The sequence below is a fragment of the Pseudophryne corroboree genome, chromosome 3 (genome assembly GCF_028390025.1).
Source record: "Pseudophryne corroboree isolate aPseCor3 chromosome 3, aPseCor3.hap2, whole genome shotgun sequence".
Taxonomy (NCBI): Eukaryota; Metazoa; Chordata; class Amphibia; order Anura; family Myobatrachidae; genus Pseudophryne; species Pseudophryne corroboree.
The window spans coordinates 456,302,503-456,316,279 of NC_086446.1; the positions used below are offsets into that span (position 1 = coordinate 456,302,503).

Below are 13,777 nucleotides of genomic sequence, written 5' to 3' on the forward strand. Positions count from 1 at the left end.
TGTTTTGCACATCACATTCTACATGGGTTAACTTACCTGAGGAAAAGGCTTGCTGCCTTGAAACGTCGTAAGACCTCCATGTTTTTACCACTGTTTGCACTTTTTTGCTCTGCCATGTTTTGCACATAAACATTATTTTTCAAGTCCTTGGAGTGCCGCCTTTCGTCCTTTTCCAGATACACCTGAGCCACAGGTGGGGAAGGTATGGAATATATATATATATATATATATATATATATATATATATATATATATATATACATACATACATACATACACATATACTGCGCCTAAATTGTGCCCCCCCTCTCTTTTTTACCCTTTCTGTAGTGCAGGACTGCAGGGGAGAGCCAGGGAGCTTCCTTCCAGCGAAGCTGTGAGGGAATAATGGCGCCAGTGTGCTGAGGGAGTTGGCTCCGCCCCTTTTTCGGCGGGCTTTCTCCCGCTATTTTATCGTTTCTGGCAGGGGTTAATATACACCTATATAGTAGTGATGAGCGGATTCGGTTTTACTCGGTTCTCAAAACCGAATCTTATTGGCTATCGAAAACACGTGACATCAGTGAGCCAATAAGATTCGGTTTTGAGAACCGAGTAAAACCGAATCCGCTCATCACTACTATATAGCCTCTGGGGCTATATATGGTGTTAGTTTTGCCAGCCAAGGTGTTATTATTGCTGCTCAGGGCGCCCCCCCCCAGCGCCCTGCACCCATCAGTGACCGCAGTGTGTGGTGTGCATGAGGAGCAATGGCGCACAGCTGCAGTGCTGTGCGCTACCTTGGAGAAGACAGAAGTCTTCAGCCGCCGATTTTCCGGACCACCTTCTTGTTTCTGGCTCTGTAAGGGGGACGGTGGCGCGGCTCCGGGAACGGACGACGAGGTCGGGTCCTGTGTACGATCCCTCTGGAGCTAATGGTGTCCAGTAGCCTAAGAAGCCCAAGATACCACCACTTAGGTAGGTTCGCTTCTTCTCCCCTTAGTCCCTCGTTGCAGTGAGCCTGTTGCCAGCAGGTCTCACCGAAAATAAAAAACCTAAACTATACTTTCTTCTAGGAGCTCAGGAGAGCCCCTAGTGTGCATCCAGCTCAGCCGGGCACAGAAATCTAACTGAGGCTTGGAGGAGGGTCATAGGGGGAGGAGCCAGTGCACACCAGATAGTCCTAAATCTTTCTTTAGATGTGCCCAGTCTCCTGCGGAGCCGTCTATTCCCCATGGTCCTTACGGAGTCCCCAGCATCCACTAGGACGTCAGTGAAAGTTAGTTTAAATCGTACTGTGTTAGGCAGCTTGCGATATCAATGCGCACTCCCGCGGGGGTCGGTATCGCAAGGAAAGATAAATTTTGCAGGCAAGTCAATCTTGACTATATAGTGCACTATCTAGTACAAAGTATAATCAAAATTGGCACTTAGTCAAAATCGAAGGTACAGATAGTCAAAATCATGGTTCTGGGCTCTGGGGGAGGTCAGGGGAAATCGCAAAGTCAAAATCTCACCGTGTGTATGAACCTTAAGCCTACCAGTAGGTTTTTCTTTGGAGGGAAACACAAAACTCAGATTCCACATAGGAAGTCAGTCCCCAGAGCTATATATAACAGACCAGGCACAATTCAGCTTTCGGTAAATACCTGATAGTTTGGTCAGTGAAGACAGAGCTGGTTAGATTGGCTGGACAAGCCTTAATTGGTTTGGTGAGTTTAAGTTCCCATTCTTCCTGTTGTTCTTTACTGAGTTCATCTAAAGGACGTCTGTACTTCTCTTTATCTGTGACTGGCTCCAGGTATGATGGGTTATACCTGCTCCACCGCACTGGGATCAAACTGCATAAAAGCATAATGTCACTCAACTGATTTCATATGTCCCAAAAGTCAGGTGGGGGCAGTATAAATGCTTTGCAATAATGAAAATGTTGAACTCCTTATATTGATTTGAAATCAAGATGAACAATTTAAAAATTAAACAATTTGTAAATACTGTTGCCGTTATTGCCCACATATATATTTGTGTCCAGCAATGCTTGCTGAGACATTGGACATATCGGCACTCTTCATCTATCCTCCCTGCAGTGTTCCCGCCACAGAAACCGCACCATGCCTCTTAAAAACAGTGGGATCTCTGACATTGTGCCTGTAACAGTAACATAAGCGTAACTGGCCGTCAGACACCCGAAGCAGGATAGTGCTGGGTGGCATGTAAAAAAAGTTGGGTGGAGCTATGATCACCCAGAAAGCAACACATGTTGAATAGATGTGACATTCACTGATGTGCATTGATACCATTGGTGCTCAAACACCGCAAGTTGTAGTTTTTTTGTGGCAAGCAATCTACTTACAGTATATAATACTCATAATATCTAGATGTCACTGCAATACTCAATCCTTATTATAACCTCTCCTGTTTATTCACACCCAAATGTATGTTAGATTAATAGGCCCTACACACTGGGCGATATTACTGAAAGATATGAACGAGATATTATTATTACATTTTATTTATAGGGCACCACAAGTGTTTCGCAGCGCAGTACAAAGGACAGTACAGGGAGACAAAACTTAGCATAACAGTAAATAAATAACAAAAATGGAGTGCAGGTAACAAAGAGCAACACAGTTCTCAAAACATAATACAGCTTAGATGTAAGTAGCGAAGGAGTAATCATTGTACTACTTGGGGCTGGCGGCCATAGATAGAGATGAGCCTTTACCAGCAGGAGAGAAAGCAGGTAAAGATGGTCGCTGAGTGAAATGCGTCAAGAAGAGGGCCCTGCTCTGAAGAGCTAACAATCTAGTGGGGAGGGGCAACAGACAGATGACATGAGGTGCAAGCAAGCAGGTAGAAGCCTGATGGTGGTATGCGAGCAAAGCAGAGATGTCCAAGGTATGGGGCAGGGGGAGCAGCCTAAGGACTAGGTTATGCATTGGAGGGGTACGCTTTGATAAATAGGTGGGTTTTCAATGCCCGTTTGAAGCTTTGCAAGGTCGGGGAGAGTCTAATGGAGCGGGGGAGCGCATTCCACTGAAGGGGTGCAGCACGGGCAAAATCCTGAACTCGTGCATGGGAAGCAGTGACCAAGGCAGAGGAGAGGCGACTGTCATCAGCCGACCGTAGTGGGCAGGAGGGAGTATGAAGGGAGAGGAGGTTGGAGATGTAGGGAGCAGTGGAATTAGAGATGGCCTTGTATGTGAGGGTGAGGAGTTTGAAGAGGATTCTGTAGGGGAATGGGAGCCAGTGTAGATTTTGTTGAAGGGGAGTGGCAGAAGTGGAGCGGCGGGAGAGGAAGATGAGCCTAGCTGCAGAGTTGAGGACAGATTGGAGGGGAGCAAGTGAGGCCAGTGAGGAGCACATTGCAGTAGTCAAGTCGTGAGATGACCAGTGAGTGGATGATAAGTTTAGTTGCACTCTGGGAGAGAAATGGCCTGATGCGAGCAATGTTGCGTAGCTGGAACCGACAAGATTGCGCCAGAGTTTGGATGTAGGGTGCAAAGGAGAGGGAGGAGTCAAGAGTGACGCCCAGGCAGCGGAGTTGGGGAACGGGGGAGATGATAGTGTTGTCAACAGTGATAGAGATATTTGTAGGGGGTGTTGCTCTGGCTGGGGGAAAGATAATAAGTTCAGTTTTATCCATGTTGAGCTTCAGAGAGCGCTCAGACATCCAGGAGGAGATGGCAGAGAGGCAGCTGGAGACCTGAGAGAGGACAGAGGGGGACAGATCAGGAGAGGAGAGGTAGAGATAACGTTCATATCTTTCAGTGTGGAGGCAGCAATGATGAATGATGTGCGGCCCCGCGCTCGTTCACCGTTGGCGCCCCGTCGCTTGTGCATGCAGGCCAATATGGATGAATTTGTCCATTTTTGCATGCACTGCTGCTATGGAGCTGGGTGATGGGGGAAGTGAAGAAACTTCACTCCCCCCGTCACCTCCCCCCTACCTCCGGGTCGCCCGTCTGCCGTATCGGCAGTCGGGCAGCTCGGCGGCGGGTCGCGCAGTGTAGGGCCCTTTACACAGGCTGAAATTTATATATCCAACATATCTGACATTGGTATTTTAGTTGCATTTAGTAACAATTGTCAAATGTTGTGATATATGGAAATGGGACAGATGTAACATTAACCTAAGTTGTTTTTTTGGGTTGTATATAGGAATGTAAATGTTGTCTATCTGGGTAATGACATTTCACTGACAAAGAGTGAGTTTGTACATACACAGCAGGCAATAAACTGTTCCTCCCCAACTCTTTAACCCAGGGCGGGATGTAATGCCGTCCGATTTGCCAGCCGAATTCTGAATTTTTTTTAAAGGGGCAGTCATTCACAAGGCAAAACCATGCCTTGTAAATAATTGCCCCCCTTAAGAAAAAAATGGCCAAGTTTGCCAGCAACCTGCACCAACTCAGATGCCATTACATCCCGACCAATGTCTGATAAGAAAGTCAAGTACATCTAAAGACAGGAGTATCACCGGTGTGCGGATTAGCAGATGTACATATAAGATGTCCATATGCTTGGTACACACTATACAATTATCTGTCAGATAATCTGCCAGATCTAGCTAGTTGGAATGAAAATTTGGTAATGGACGCGAGCAAATGACAATCGACCATTTGCTCCCAAACACTGGAAAATGGACAAAAACTGTTGGTCATCCAAGTTGGTTAAATTTGTGTTTAATAAATTTGTATGAACGTCAGGTTATGTTCGTTTTCCAGTGTTCGGGGCAGCACTGATGGTATAATGGTTAGCATTACTGCTTCACAGCACTGAGCATGGGTTCAATTCCCACCATGGCTCTATCTGTGCGGAGTTTGTATATTCTCCCCATACTTACGTGAGTTTCCTCCGAGTACTCCGGTTTTCTCCCACAATCCAAAAATATACAGGTAGGTCATTTGGATTCCAACACAAATTAACCCTAGTATGAATGTGCGCTCGTGTACATGTGGTAAGGGGGGTTCTCACAGAGCGATCTCTGCTTAAAATCTAAGCAATCTGACTAGATTGCTTAGATTTTAAGAAAGATCGCTCCGTGTGTATGCTCCACAGCGATAGCGATGCGAAGCCCCGGGCATCGCTATCGCTGGTGCTAGATTGGCCTGCCATGCAGGCCAATCTAGCAGGTCGCTCATTTCACCCGCTGGGTGAAATGAGCAGCCCCCCGTCTCCCCCCGCACGCATCGCGCTGTGCTGAGCGGCGGGAGAGATGTGTGCTGAGCGGTTCGCTCGGCACACATCTCTCCCGCATCGGCCCGTGAGTACTGGGCTTTAGGGAATGTAGATTGTAAACTCCACTGGGGCAGGGGACCAATGTGAATGGGCAAATAGTCTCTGTAAAAGCGCTGCGGAATATGTGCGCGCTACATAAATAACTGGTAATAAATAAATAGTATGTACCTGGCTTCAAAGGAGATTAGAACAATGAACTGCAACAGTCAAACATAATTGAAGCCTTTGTGTACTGTTAATAAACTTCTTTACAACTTTATTAAGTAAATAATCTGGGAAAACTTCACATCAATTAGGGTAGCATATGACTGGGGTAGATGTGGTATAATTAATAAATACATCTTTCTGGTGGAAAATGCAGCAAAGTAACCGATCTACATCAACTGCAGTTTCATCCTCAGAGACCTCTGTGCTGTGAGTTACTCAGCCTCTGGCATTGGAACCATTCTGTATTACCAGGTTACAATATCAGACATAAGCGTCAATCCAACTAAACGCAAGTTTGCAAAAGCAACTTTGTTTCAAGAAACGCACATATGTGTACCTGAGAAATGCAAGATCCAACTAGAAATGGCAATTTATGATAGTTGCAGCGAGGTTGCGCGACTTTTCTACAATATGCTACATGGGAAAAGTGCATGAATAAGTGGGGAAACCATCCTGGACCCCCAAAAAGTAACAATAACTAAGATAGCAGGATTAAGGTGACCATATGAAAAGTACTGGAGATTTCTAAAAATATGAAATTGATAATTTTTGCACTTAGTAGTTGAAAAAAATTTATAGCAAGTGTTTTCAACTTAAAGTCTCTCCAGCATTTGCGGCAAAGAAAAATGTATAGTAATTTTTATGCAAGTTAAAAGACCTCTTCTCTCATCTGCAAATTATAAAACCCATTTCCTATCAATATAACACTTCCAGGCACCTGCCCAACATCACGTAACCCATTATTGAGATTTTTAGACTTTACCTGAAAACTGACCTGTCTTTAATTAGTCCACGATTATGCAATAGGACGGGATGCACCAGAAGCTCTACACTGTCCCGACATTTTGACCTAATAAACATTTCCCCTACCATCTCCACTACTCAGGGGCAGGGGGTGCACACACAAAAACACGCATTTCATCTAGAAAAGCAACTCGAGCTTGTAAATGTAATTCGCAGTGTGCGACAGCCGGGAGAACGGATCGCAGGACCCACCTGCACCTAATTGGATTGACCCCTATAATAGGAGCAACCTGCATGTGTTTCCTCCTTCAGCAGCCCCTGGTCATTCTGTCACCTCACGTCCCCCTCTCCGTACTTTTATCCCTGCCTCTCATCCACTGCAGCAGCCTGCCTGATAGCTGTGACTCTTTAAAAAAAAAAAAAACCCCACACACACACCTTAGCAACCCAGCCCTTATCTGCCGAGAAAACAGCTTGCATATGGGCGCCGCCATCTTGGGGGGACCAGCTCGCCTCTCACGAGATTCCGGTACTAGTATGCGTAGACGTTATACAATCTCGCGAGAGCCTGAGTGTAAGCTCTCTGGGACTCGTCGCCTGGGGGCGGGGCCTCCGCGGGCAACATGGCGGAGAGTGACGGGGAGACCCTGGAGTCATGGCTGAGTGAGTGACAGCAACACCCGCCGGGTCACCCATCATCACTTACATTTCCCTTCCTGTATGCGGACTGCACCGGCGCCCCTCCCCGATGTCACAGCCCGGTCGTGGGCACCAGGCATCCCCTGTAATGCAGGGATGATGCAGAACATTGGCTGCACCGCTCATCTCCTGTCTGGTCCTCTTTCATCACATCCTGTAGCGTATTATTGGAGACATTTACCAAAGTTTGGAGACAGATAAAGGCGATGGAGATAAAGTACCAGCCAACCAGCTCCTAACTGCCATGTCGCAGGTTATGTTTGACAAATGACAGTTAGGAGCTGACTGATTGCTACTTTATCTCCATCCACTTTATCTCTCTCCAAGTTTTGCTAGATCTCCCCCCTATGAGAGAAGCCCCTGTAGCCTGACTCCGACTTCATGGTTCCCTGACACACCCTGACTAGATCACCAGTGTCATACACCCCATATTTGACAGCCTGCTTTTCCTAGACCTTGTGGAACTGCAAGTCCCCCAATTGCTGAAGAACCACAGTATGTTGTAGGGTGTAGGCCTTGGGTGGCAGAGCAGGGTGAGCAGTGGAAATTACTCAGGCATTGATATGGGGACAATTGCATTACGCTATTCCAGCAGTTCCCTGAAAAGTAATTGCCCCCCCTTCATGTGTAGTTGCAGTGTTGTGATCCAACATTATTTCTAGTTAGTCTGTGAGTTTTTTGATCAACTATTCATATTGATAATCCAAATATCTTGTGTAAAACCCATATTGAATCCATCGGATACTTTCAGCCTACAGCGGGTAGTTGATCTAGTTCATTGTTGCCCTTCCCCTTTAGAATATAAGCTCTCGCGAGCAGGGTCCTCTTCCTTCATGTGCTTTTACGTCTCTTACTTAACCTATCTCCTTTTCAATACTCCCTTTGATGGCACCAAATCCTTCGGTTTTCTGCCACCCTGATACTTACTTCAGTGCTGTTTACTGACGCAGCTATGTTTATATACCCTGTACTTGTCCTATATTGTATTGAACTGTAAGTCACTGTCTTCATGTTTTGCTTGTTTACTCTGTAATGGGGCTCTGCGGATCCCATGTGGCGCCATATAAATAAATAATAATAATAATAATAATTATTATCCATTATTGACTTCCATTAATTGTAGTAGTGCCTCTCAATATTTACCTCTAATGGCTGTAAAGGCTTATATTTTATTTCTGTCTCAACCCACCTCCCTTCCAGTGCCAATTCCAAACTAAATTCTATGAGTGCCTTCATCATAATGCAATGACTGTTTTACAGGGAAGAGCATTAATTTGGCCCAGATGAGAGTCTATGTGGGGGGTTTGCAAAGCTTTGCATCTTTTGACAAATGGAGTTTGGTGGATCAAGATACCCAGGCATATGCAAAGATTCAGTTTTTGTGAGATGCAATCATCAAATCAGATATTAGGGGCAGAGAGGGTGCATTTATTACACCCTTATCCAGGTGCATTTATTATGGGAAAACGTGTCTAATGTCTACATAATCATCATTATTTATAGGACACAGCAGTAGTGCTGGACATTGGACAATCATTGTATAAAAATGACATACATGAATACAATAAGCATAAAGTAAAGCATGAAAGCAGAAAAGCATAATAAGAAATACATGAATACACTTACACAGTATAGCGACGTGAGGTACAAATGTAGAATGAATTGTGTACAACCAATGACAGATATGGGCACAAAGTCAGATGAGCAAACCAACAGCATAGCAATCATACAAGATTTAGCAAAAGACATGCTACGAGACATACAAGGTTACATTCATACACAAATGTGACATTTAAAAAAGACTGTCCTGATGTCGTCTTAGGCACATCACATGAAAAAATGGGTGTGGTATGGAAGGTCGACAGTGTCTAGGTCAACAGTAACTAGGTCAACATGGTCTAGGTCAAAAGGTCGACATGAGTTTTTTATGTTTTTTTGGTGTCGTTTTCTCCATACAGTGACCGGGACCCCCAATTAGTGCACAGTGTCCCCTCGCATGACTCGCTTAGCTTGCCATGCTTCGGGCAAGGTGACTCACTCAGTTACCGCTGCGCTCGGTACAGGTTACTATTCCCATTCATAGTCCGCATGGATCGTTAAGTATGAAAAGTTCAAAAACAGAAAAAAATTGTGAAAAACTCATGTCAACCTTTTGACTTGTTGACCTAGAACATGTCCACCTAGAGATCCTGTCGACATAGAGACCCTGTTGACCTAGTTGCTGTCGACCTAGAGACCGGATCACTGAAAAAATTACTGAAGGATATTAGATTAGTCACTCAGGGAAAGTCTAATATAATTAGATTAGACCCTGGAAGGATACACTCCTGAAATGTCAGTAGGTTGTATCTTGAATTGGTGCAATATTTTTACTATTTGCACCATGCACATTTCCCATAGGACCTGAAATGATAAAAAGGTTGCACAGAACATTTTTCTGTCAGCAGTTCCAAAATTTGGAACAAGTATTTTGTTTAGCATGAAGCAGGAATTAGGTACCTATGGGCAATTAGAAATATACTGTTTATAGCTTCAGCAATTTCAAATAACATTCCTGCTTGTATTTACTGCTTTCAGAGTTATTTATCACTGGTTGTACATAGTCCTCAATCTTGATTTAAAATATTTCACTTCTCAATAAATACCTACACATTTTGCAACTTGTGTACTAGGGAAAGTACCTTCCCCGCACTAGTGCGTGAACATTGAATGATAAACATCAAATTAGCCTTTCTTGCACATGCTTGAGTTTATAGACACCAGTTTATTTGCTGTTAGCACCCCTGAATGCCATTTCCCAGTTTCACCTATGCCATTTAATGAGATTCATCAGATTGACATTAATGTATCACCCATTTCAGGGACGACCTGTATAAAAATGATCATGTGACCTGTCATGTATACATGCTTGAAAAATAGCTGAAGTGACAGTTATATGTTTTGGTTATTTTGTTTGTTTTTTGTTTTTTCTTTATCAGATTCTTTTTCACAATTATATGCATATATTCCATGTAGTGACTTTTTTGTTTTAATTTCTTTTCAGATAAAGCCACAAACCCTTGTAACCGTCAAGAAGACTGGGAGTACATTATCAGTTTCTGTGACCAAATCAACAAAGAGCTTGAGGGGTATGCAGAGTAATAGGCTAATACATGCAACTTTCTTTCCTCCTTATTTGCCCAGAATGTTCTTGTGATTGCAACCCACATAGATTTTGACTCAAACATGAGTCAACTAACATGCACGCTACACCAGTAGTTTGCAGTTAATAATTGTTTGCGTAATCTGGATGGGTTTGCGTGTTGCAGGACATATGATTATTTTATAGTTGCCACTGTTCTGATGTTGAAAACAGTGGCCATACCTATTGTGGTTATATCTGTTGATCCCATAAGGACTCATACAGTAGCTCCGATATCTAAAATGAGAATAATGGGCCCTACACACTGGGCAATAACAGTGATCGATATGAACGTTCTTGTTCTAAATGAATGAGAACTCATTCATATGGTTCAGTGTGGAAGCACCAACGATGAACGATGCGCGGCCCTGCACTCGTTCATCGTTGGTGCCGAGTCGCTTATGCATGCAGGCCAATATGGACAATCTCGTCCATATTAGCATGCACTGCTATGGAGCTGGGTGACTGGGAGAGTGAAGAAACTTCACTCCCCCCGGCGCTGGGTCGCCTGTCTGCCATATTGGCCGTCGGGCAGCTCGGCGGTGGGTCACCTAATGTGTAGGGCCCTTAAGATGAGGTGTACATTGGTAATTTAGGTTTGCATTGAAATAGTGGCTAATTACATTTACTTTTTTTTTTTTTATAACAGAGGGTCAAGATAGAAACCTAGAATATGACGGCAGATAACCAGTTGGCCCATCTAGTTTGCCCATGTACACACACACATTCACGCTAGGGTTCATTTGTGTTGGGAGCCAGTTAACCTACCAGTATATTTTTGCATTGTGGGAGGAAACTGGAGTACCTGGAGGAAACTAACGCAAATACGGGGAGAATATATAAACTCCACACAGTTAGGGTCATGGTGGGAATCGAATCCGCAACCTCAGTGCTGTGAGGCAGTAATTCTAACCATTACATCATAAGATGTTGTGCATTAAATGTGACTGGGTAACCTCTCTGTAAAAATCTTACATATTGGTACTTTTTAGTCATATTTAAACTAATACATGTAGTAAAACTAAAAGCACATAAATATAATTCATAAGAAAATACAGAAGTATTAATCCTCTCTGTGTGTACAGATAAAGCACCACGACACAGTTATTATTCCTCTGCCAATTAGCATATATTTTGTTTATATAATTATGACTGCATATATCAAGTACAGCGCAATCACTCGCACCTGTTCAATGAAAGGCATTGATCAGTATGTTCTCATCTCAGTCCACAGATCGCTGTCAGACTACTGGCTCATAAAATCCAGTCCCCTCAAGAATGGGAAGCTCTACAGGCACTCACAGTGAGTACATTTCCCTATCTGATTCCAGTCTGTAGTGTGTATTGTAGCTAATCATCTGTGCTAATGGATACTGTACTTGATGAAGAGTTTTGTGGTTCTCGGTCTCTTGCGTAAATGTTGATGTCTGATTTGACTGCATTCCTTCTGAAAAACATTATTTCTCTAACGTCCTAGTGGATGCTGGGAACTCCGAAAGGACCATGGGGAATAGCGGCTCCGCAGGAGTCTGGGCACAACTAAAAGAAAGCTTTTAGACTACCTGGTGTGCACTGGCTCCTCCCACTATGACCCTCCTCCAAGCCTCAGTTAGATTTTTGTGCCCGGCCGAGCTGGATGCACACTAGGGGCTCTCCTGAGCTCTTGGAAGAAAGTATATTTTAGGTTTTTTATTTTACAGTGAGACCTGCTGGCAACAGGCTCACTGCAACGAGGGACTAAGGGGAGAAGAAGCGAACCTACTTGCTTGCAGCTAGCTTGGGCTTCTTAGGCTACTGGACACCATTAGCTCCAGAGGGACCGACCGCATGGAACTGGCCTTGGTGTTCGGTCCCGGAGCCGCGCCGCCGTACCCCTTACAGAGCCAGAAGCAAGAAGAAGTCCGGAAAATCGGCGGCATGAAGACTTCTGTCTTCTCCAAGGTAGCGCACAGCACTGCAGCTGTGCGCCATTGCTTCTCATACACACTTCACACTCCGGTCACTGAGGGTGCAGGGCGCTGGGGGGGGGGGGGGGGGGGGGCGCCCTGAGCAGCAATAAAAATCCTTGGCTGGCAAAACAATCACAATATATAGCCCCAGAGGCTATATATGTGATAATTACCCCTGCCAGAATCCTTAAAAAAGCGGGAGAATAGTCCGCGAAAAAGGGGCGGAGCTATCCCCCTCAGCACACTGGCGCCATTTTTCCCTCACAGTTCCGCTGGAAGGAAGCTCCCTGGCTCTCCCCTGCAGTCTACACTACAGAAAAAGGGTAAAAAAGAGAGGGGGGGCACTAAATTTAGGCGCAGTAAATATTACAGCAGCTATAGGGGACATAATTCAGTTAGTCCCTGCAGTATATAGCGCTCTGGTGTGTGCTGGCATACTCTCTCTCTGTCTCCCCAAAGGGCTTCTGTGGGGTCCTGTCCTCTGTTTAGAGCATTCCCGGTGTGTGTGCGGTGTGTCGGTACGGCTGTGTCGACATGTTTGAGGAGGAAAATTATGTGGAGGCGGAGCAGATGCCTGTAGAAGTGATGTCACCCCCTGCGGGGCAGACACCTGAGTGGATGGTTTTATGGAAGGAATTACGTGCAAGTGTCGACTCCTTACACAAAAAATTTGACGACATGCCAAATGCGGGACAGCCGGCTTCTCAGCTTGTGCCTGCCCAGGTGTCTCAAAGGCCATCAGGGGCTCTAAAACGCCCGCTACCTCAGATGGCAGACCCAGATGTCGACACGGATACTGATACCAGTGTCGACGACGATGAGTCTAATCTAATGTCCACTAAGGCCATTCGCTGCATGATTGAGGCAATGAAAGAGGTGTTACACATTTCAGATTTAAACCCAGGTACCACAAAAAAAAAGGGTATTATGTTTGGGGAGAAAAAACTACCCGTAGTTTTTCCCCCATCTGAAGAATTAAATGAAGTGTGTGAAGAAGCGTGGGCTTTCCCTGATAAAAGATTGATAATCTCAAAAAAATTACTAATGGCGTTCCCTTTCCCGCCAGAGGATAGGGCACGTTGGGAAACACCTCCTAGGGTGGATAAAGCGCTCACACGTTTGTCTAAAAAGGTGGCACTTCTGTCTCCGGATACGGCCGCCCTGAAGGAGACTGCGGATAGAAAACAGGAGGCAATCCTGAAGTCTATATGTACACACACAGGCATTATACTTAGACCAGCTATTGCGTCAGCATGGATGTGCAGTGCTGCCGCTGCGTGGTCAGATTCCCTGTCAGAAAATATTGACACCCTAGACAGGGACACTATTCTGCTAACCATAGAGCATATAAAAGACTCAGTCTTATACATGAGAGATGCACAGAGGGAGATCTGCCGGCTGGCATCTAAAATAAGTGCATTGTCCATTTCTGCTAGGAGAGGCTTATGGACCCGGCAGTGGACAGGGGATGCAGATTCCAAAAGGCACATGGAAGTTTTGCCTTATAAGGGTGAGGAGTTATTCGGGGATGGTCTCTCGGACCTCGTTTCCACAGCGACAGCTGGGAAGTCAGCATTTTTACCCCATGTTCCCTCACAGCCTAAAAAAGCGCAGTTTTATCAGGTACAGTCCTTTCGGACCCAGAAAAACAGGCGAGGAAAAGGCGGGTCTTTTCTGTCCAGAGGCAGAGGTAGGGGAAAAAGGCTGCAACAAACAGCTAGTTCCCAGGAGCAAAAGTCCTCCCCCGCTTCTTCCAAGTCCGCCGCATGACGGTGGG

At 45.1% G+C, this 13,777-nt stretch overlaps 2 protein-coding genes across 8 annotated transcripts in view; one reads left to right on the forward strand and one right to left on the reverse strand.

The window, feature by feature from the left end:
• The window catches only part of MRPS7 (mitochondrial ribosomal protein S7), a 39,820-nt gene extending 32,809 nt beyond the window's left edge, over window positions 1-7,011 (reverse strand). Inside the window, exons 1-2 of one of the 5 annotated variants that reach the window (XM_063960644.1) lie at window positions 6,878-7,011; window positions 1,629-1,820 (exon numbers count right to left, since the gene is read on the reverse strand). In XM_063960644.1, the coding sequence (XP_063816714.1) occupies window positions 1,629-1,820; window positions 6,878-6,996 (311 nt within the window). In that variant the 5' untranslated portion in view covers window positions 6,997-7,011. The other 4 variants (XM_063960647.1, XM_063960648.1, XM_063960646.1 and 1 more) reach the window with 4 other exon arrangements.
• Window positions 6,726-13,777, forward strand: part of GGA3 (golgi associated, gamma adaptin ear containing, ARF binding protein 3) — a 213,012-nt gene continuing 205,960 nt past the window's right edge. For all 3 annotated transcript variants that reach the window (XR_010243860.1, XM_063960640.1, XM_063960641.1), the window contains exons 1-3: window positions 6,726-6,834; window positions 9,914-9,998; window positions 11,279-11,354. Coding sequence is in view for 2 of the 3 variants with exons in the window: in XM_063960640.1 (XP_063816710.1) it covers window positions 6,795-6,834; window positions 9,914-9,998; window positions 11,279-11,354 (201 nt within the window). In the remaining variant the exon portion in view is untranslated. The remainder of the gene's footprint in view (window positions 6,835-9,913; window positions 9,999-11,278; window positions 11,355-13,777) is intronic.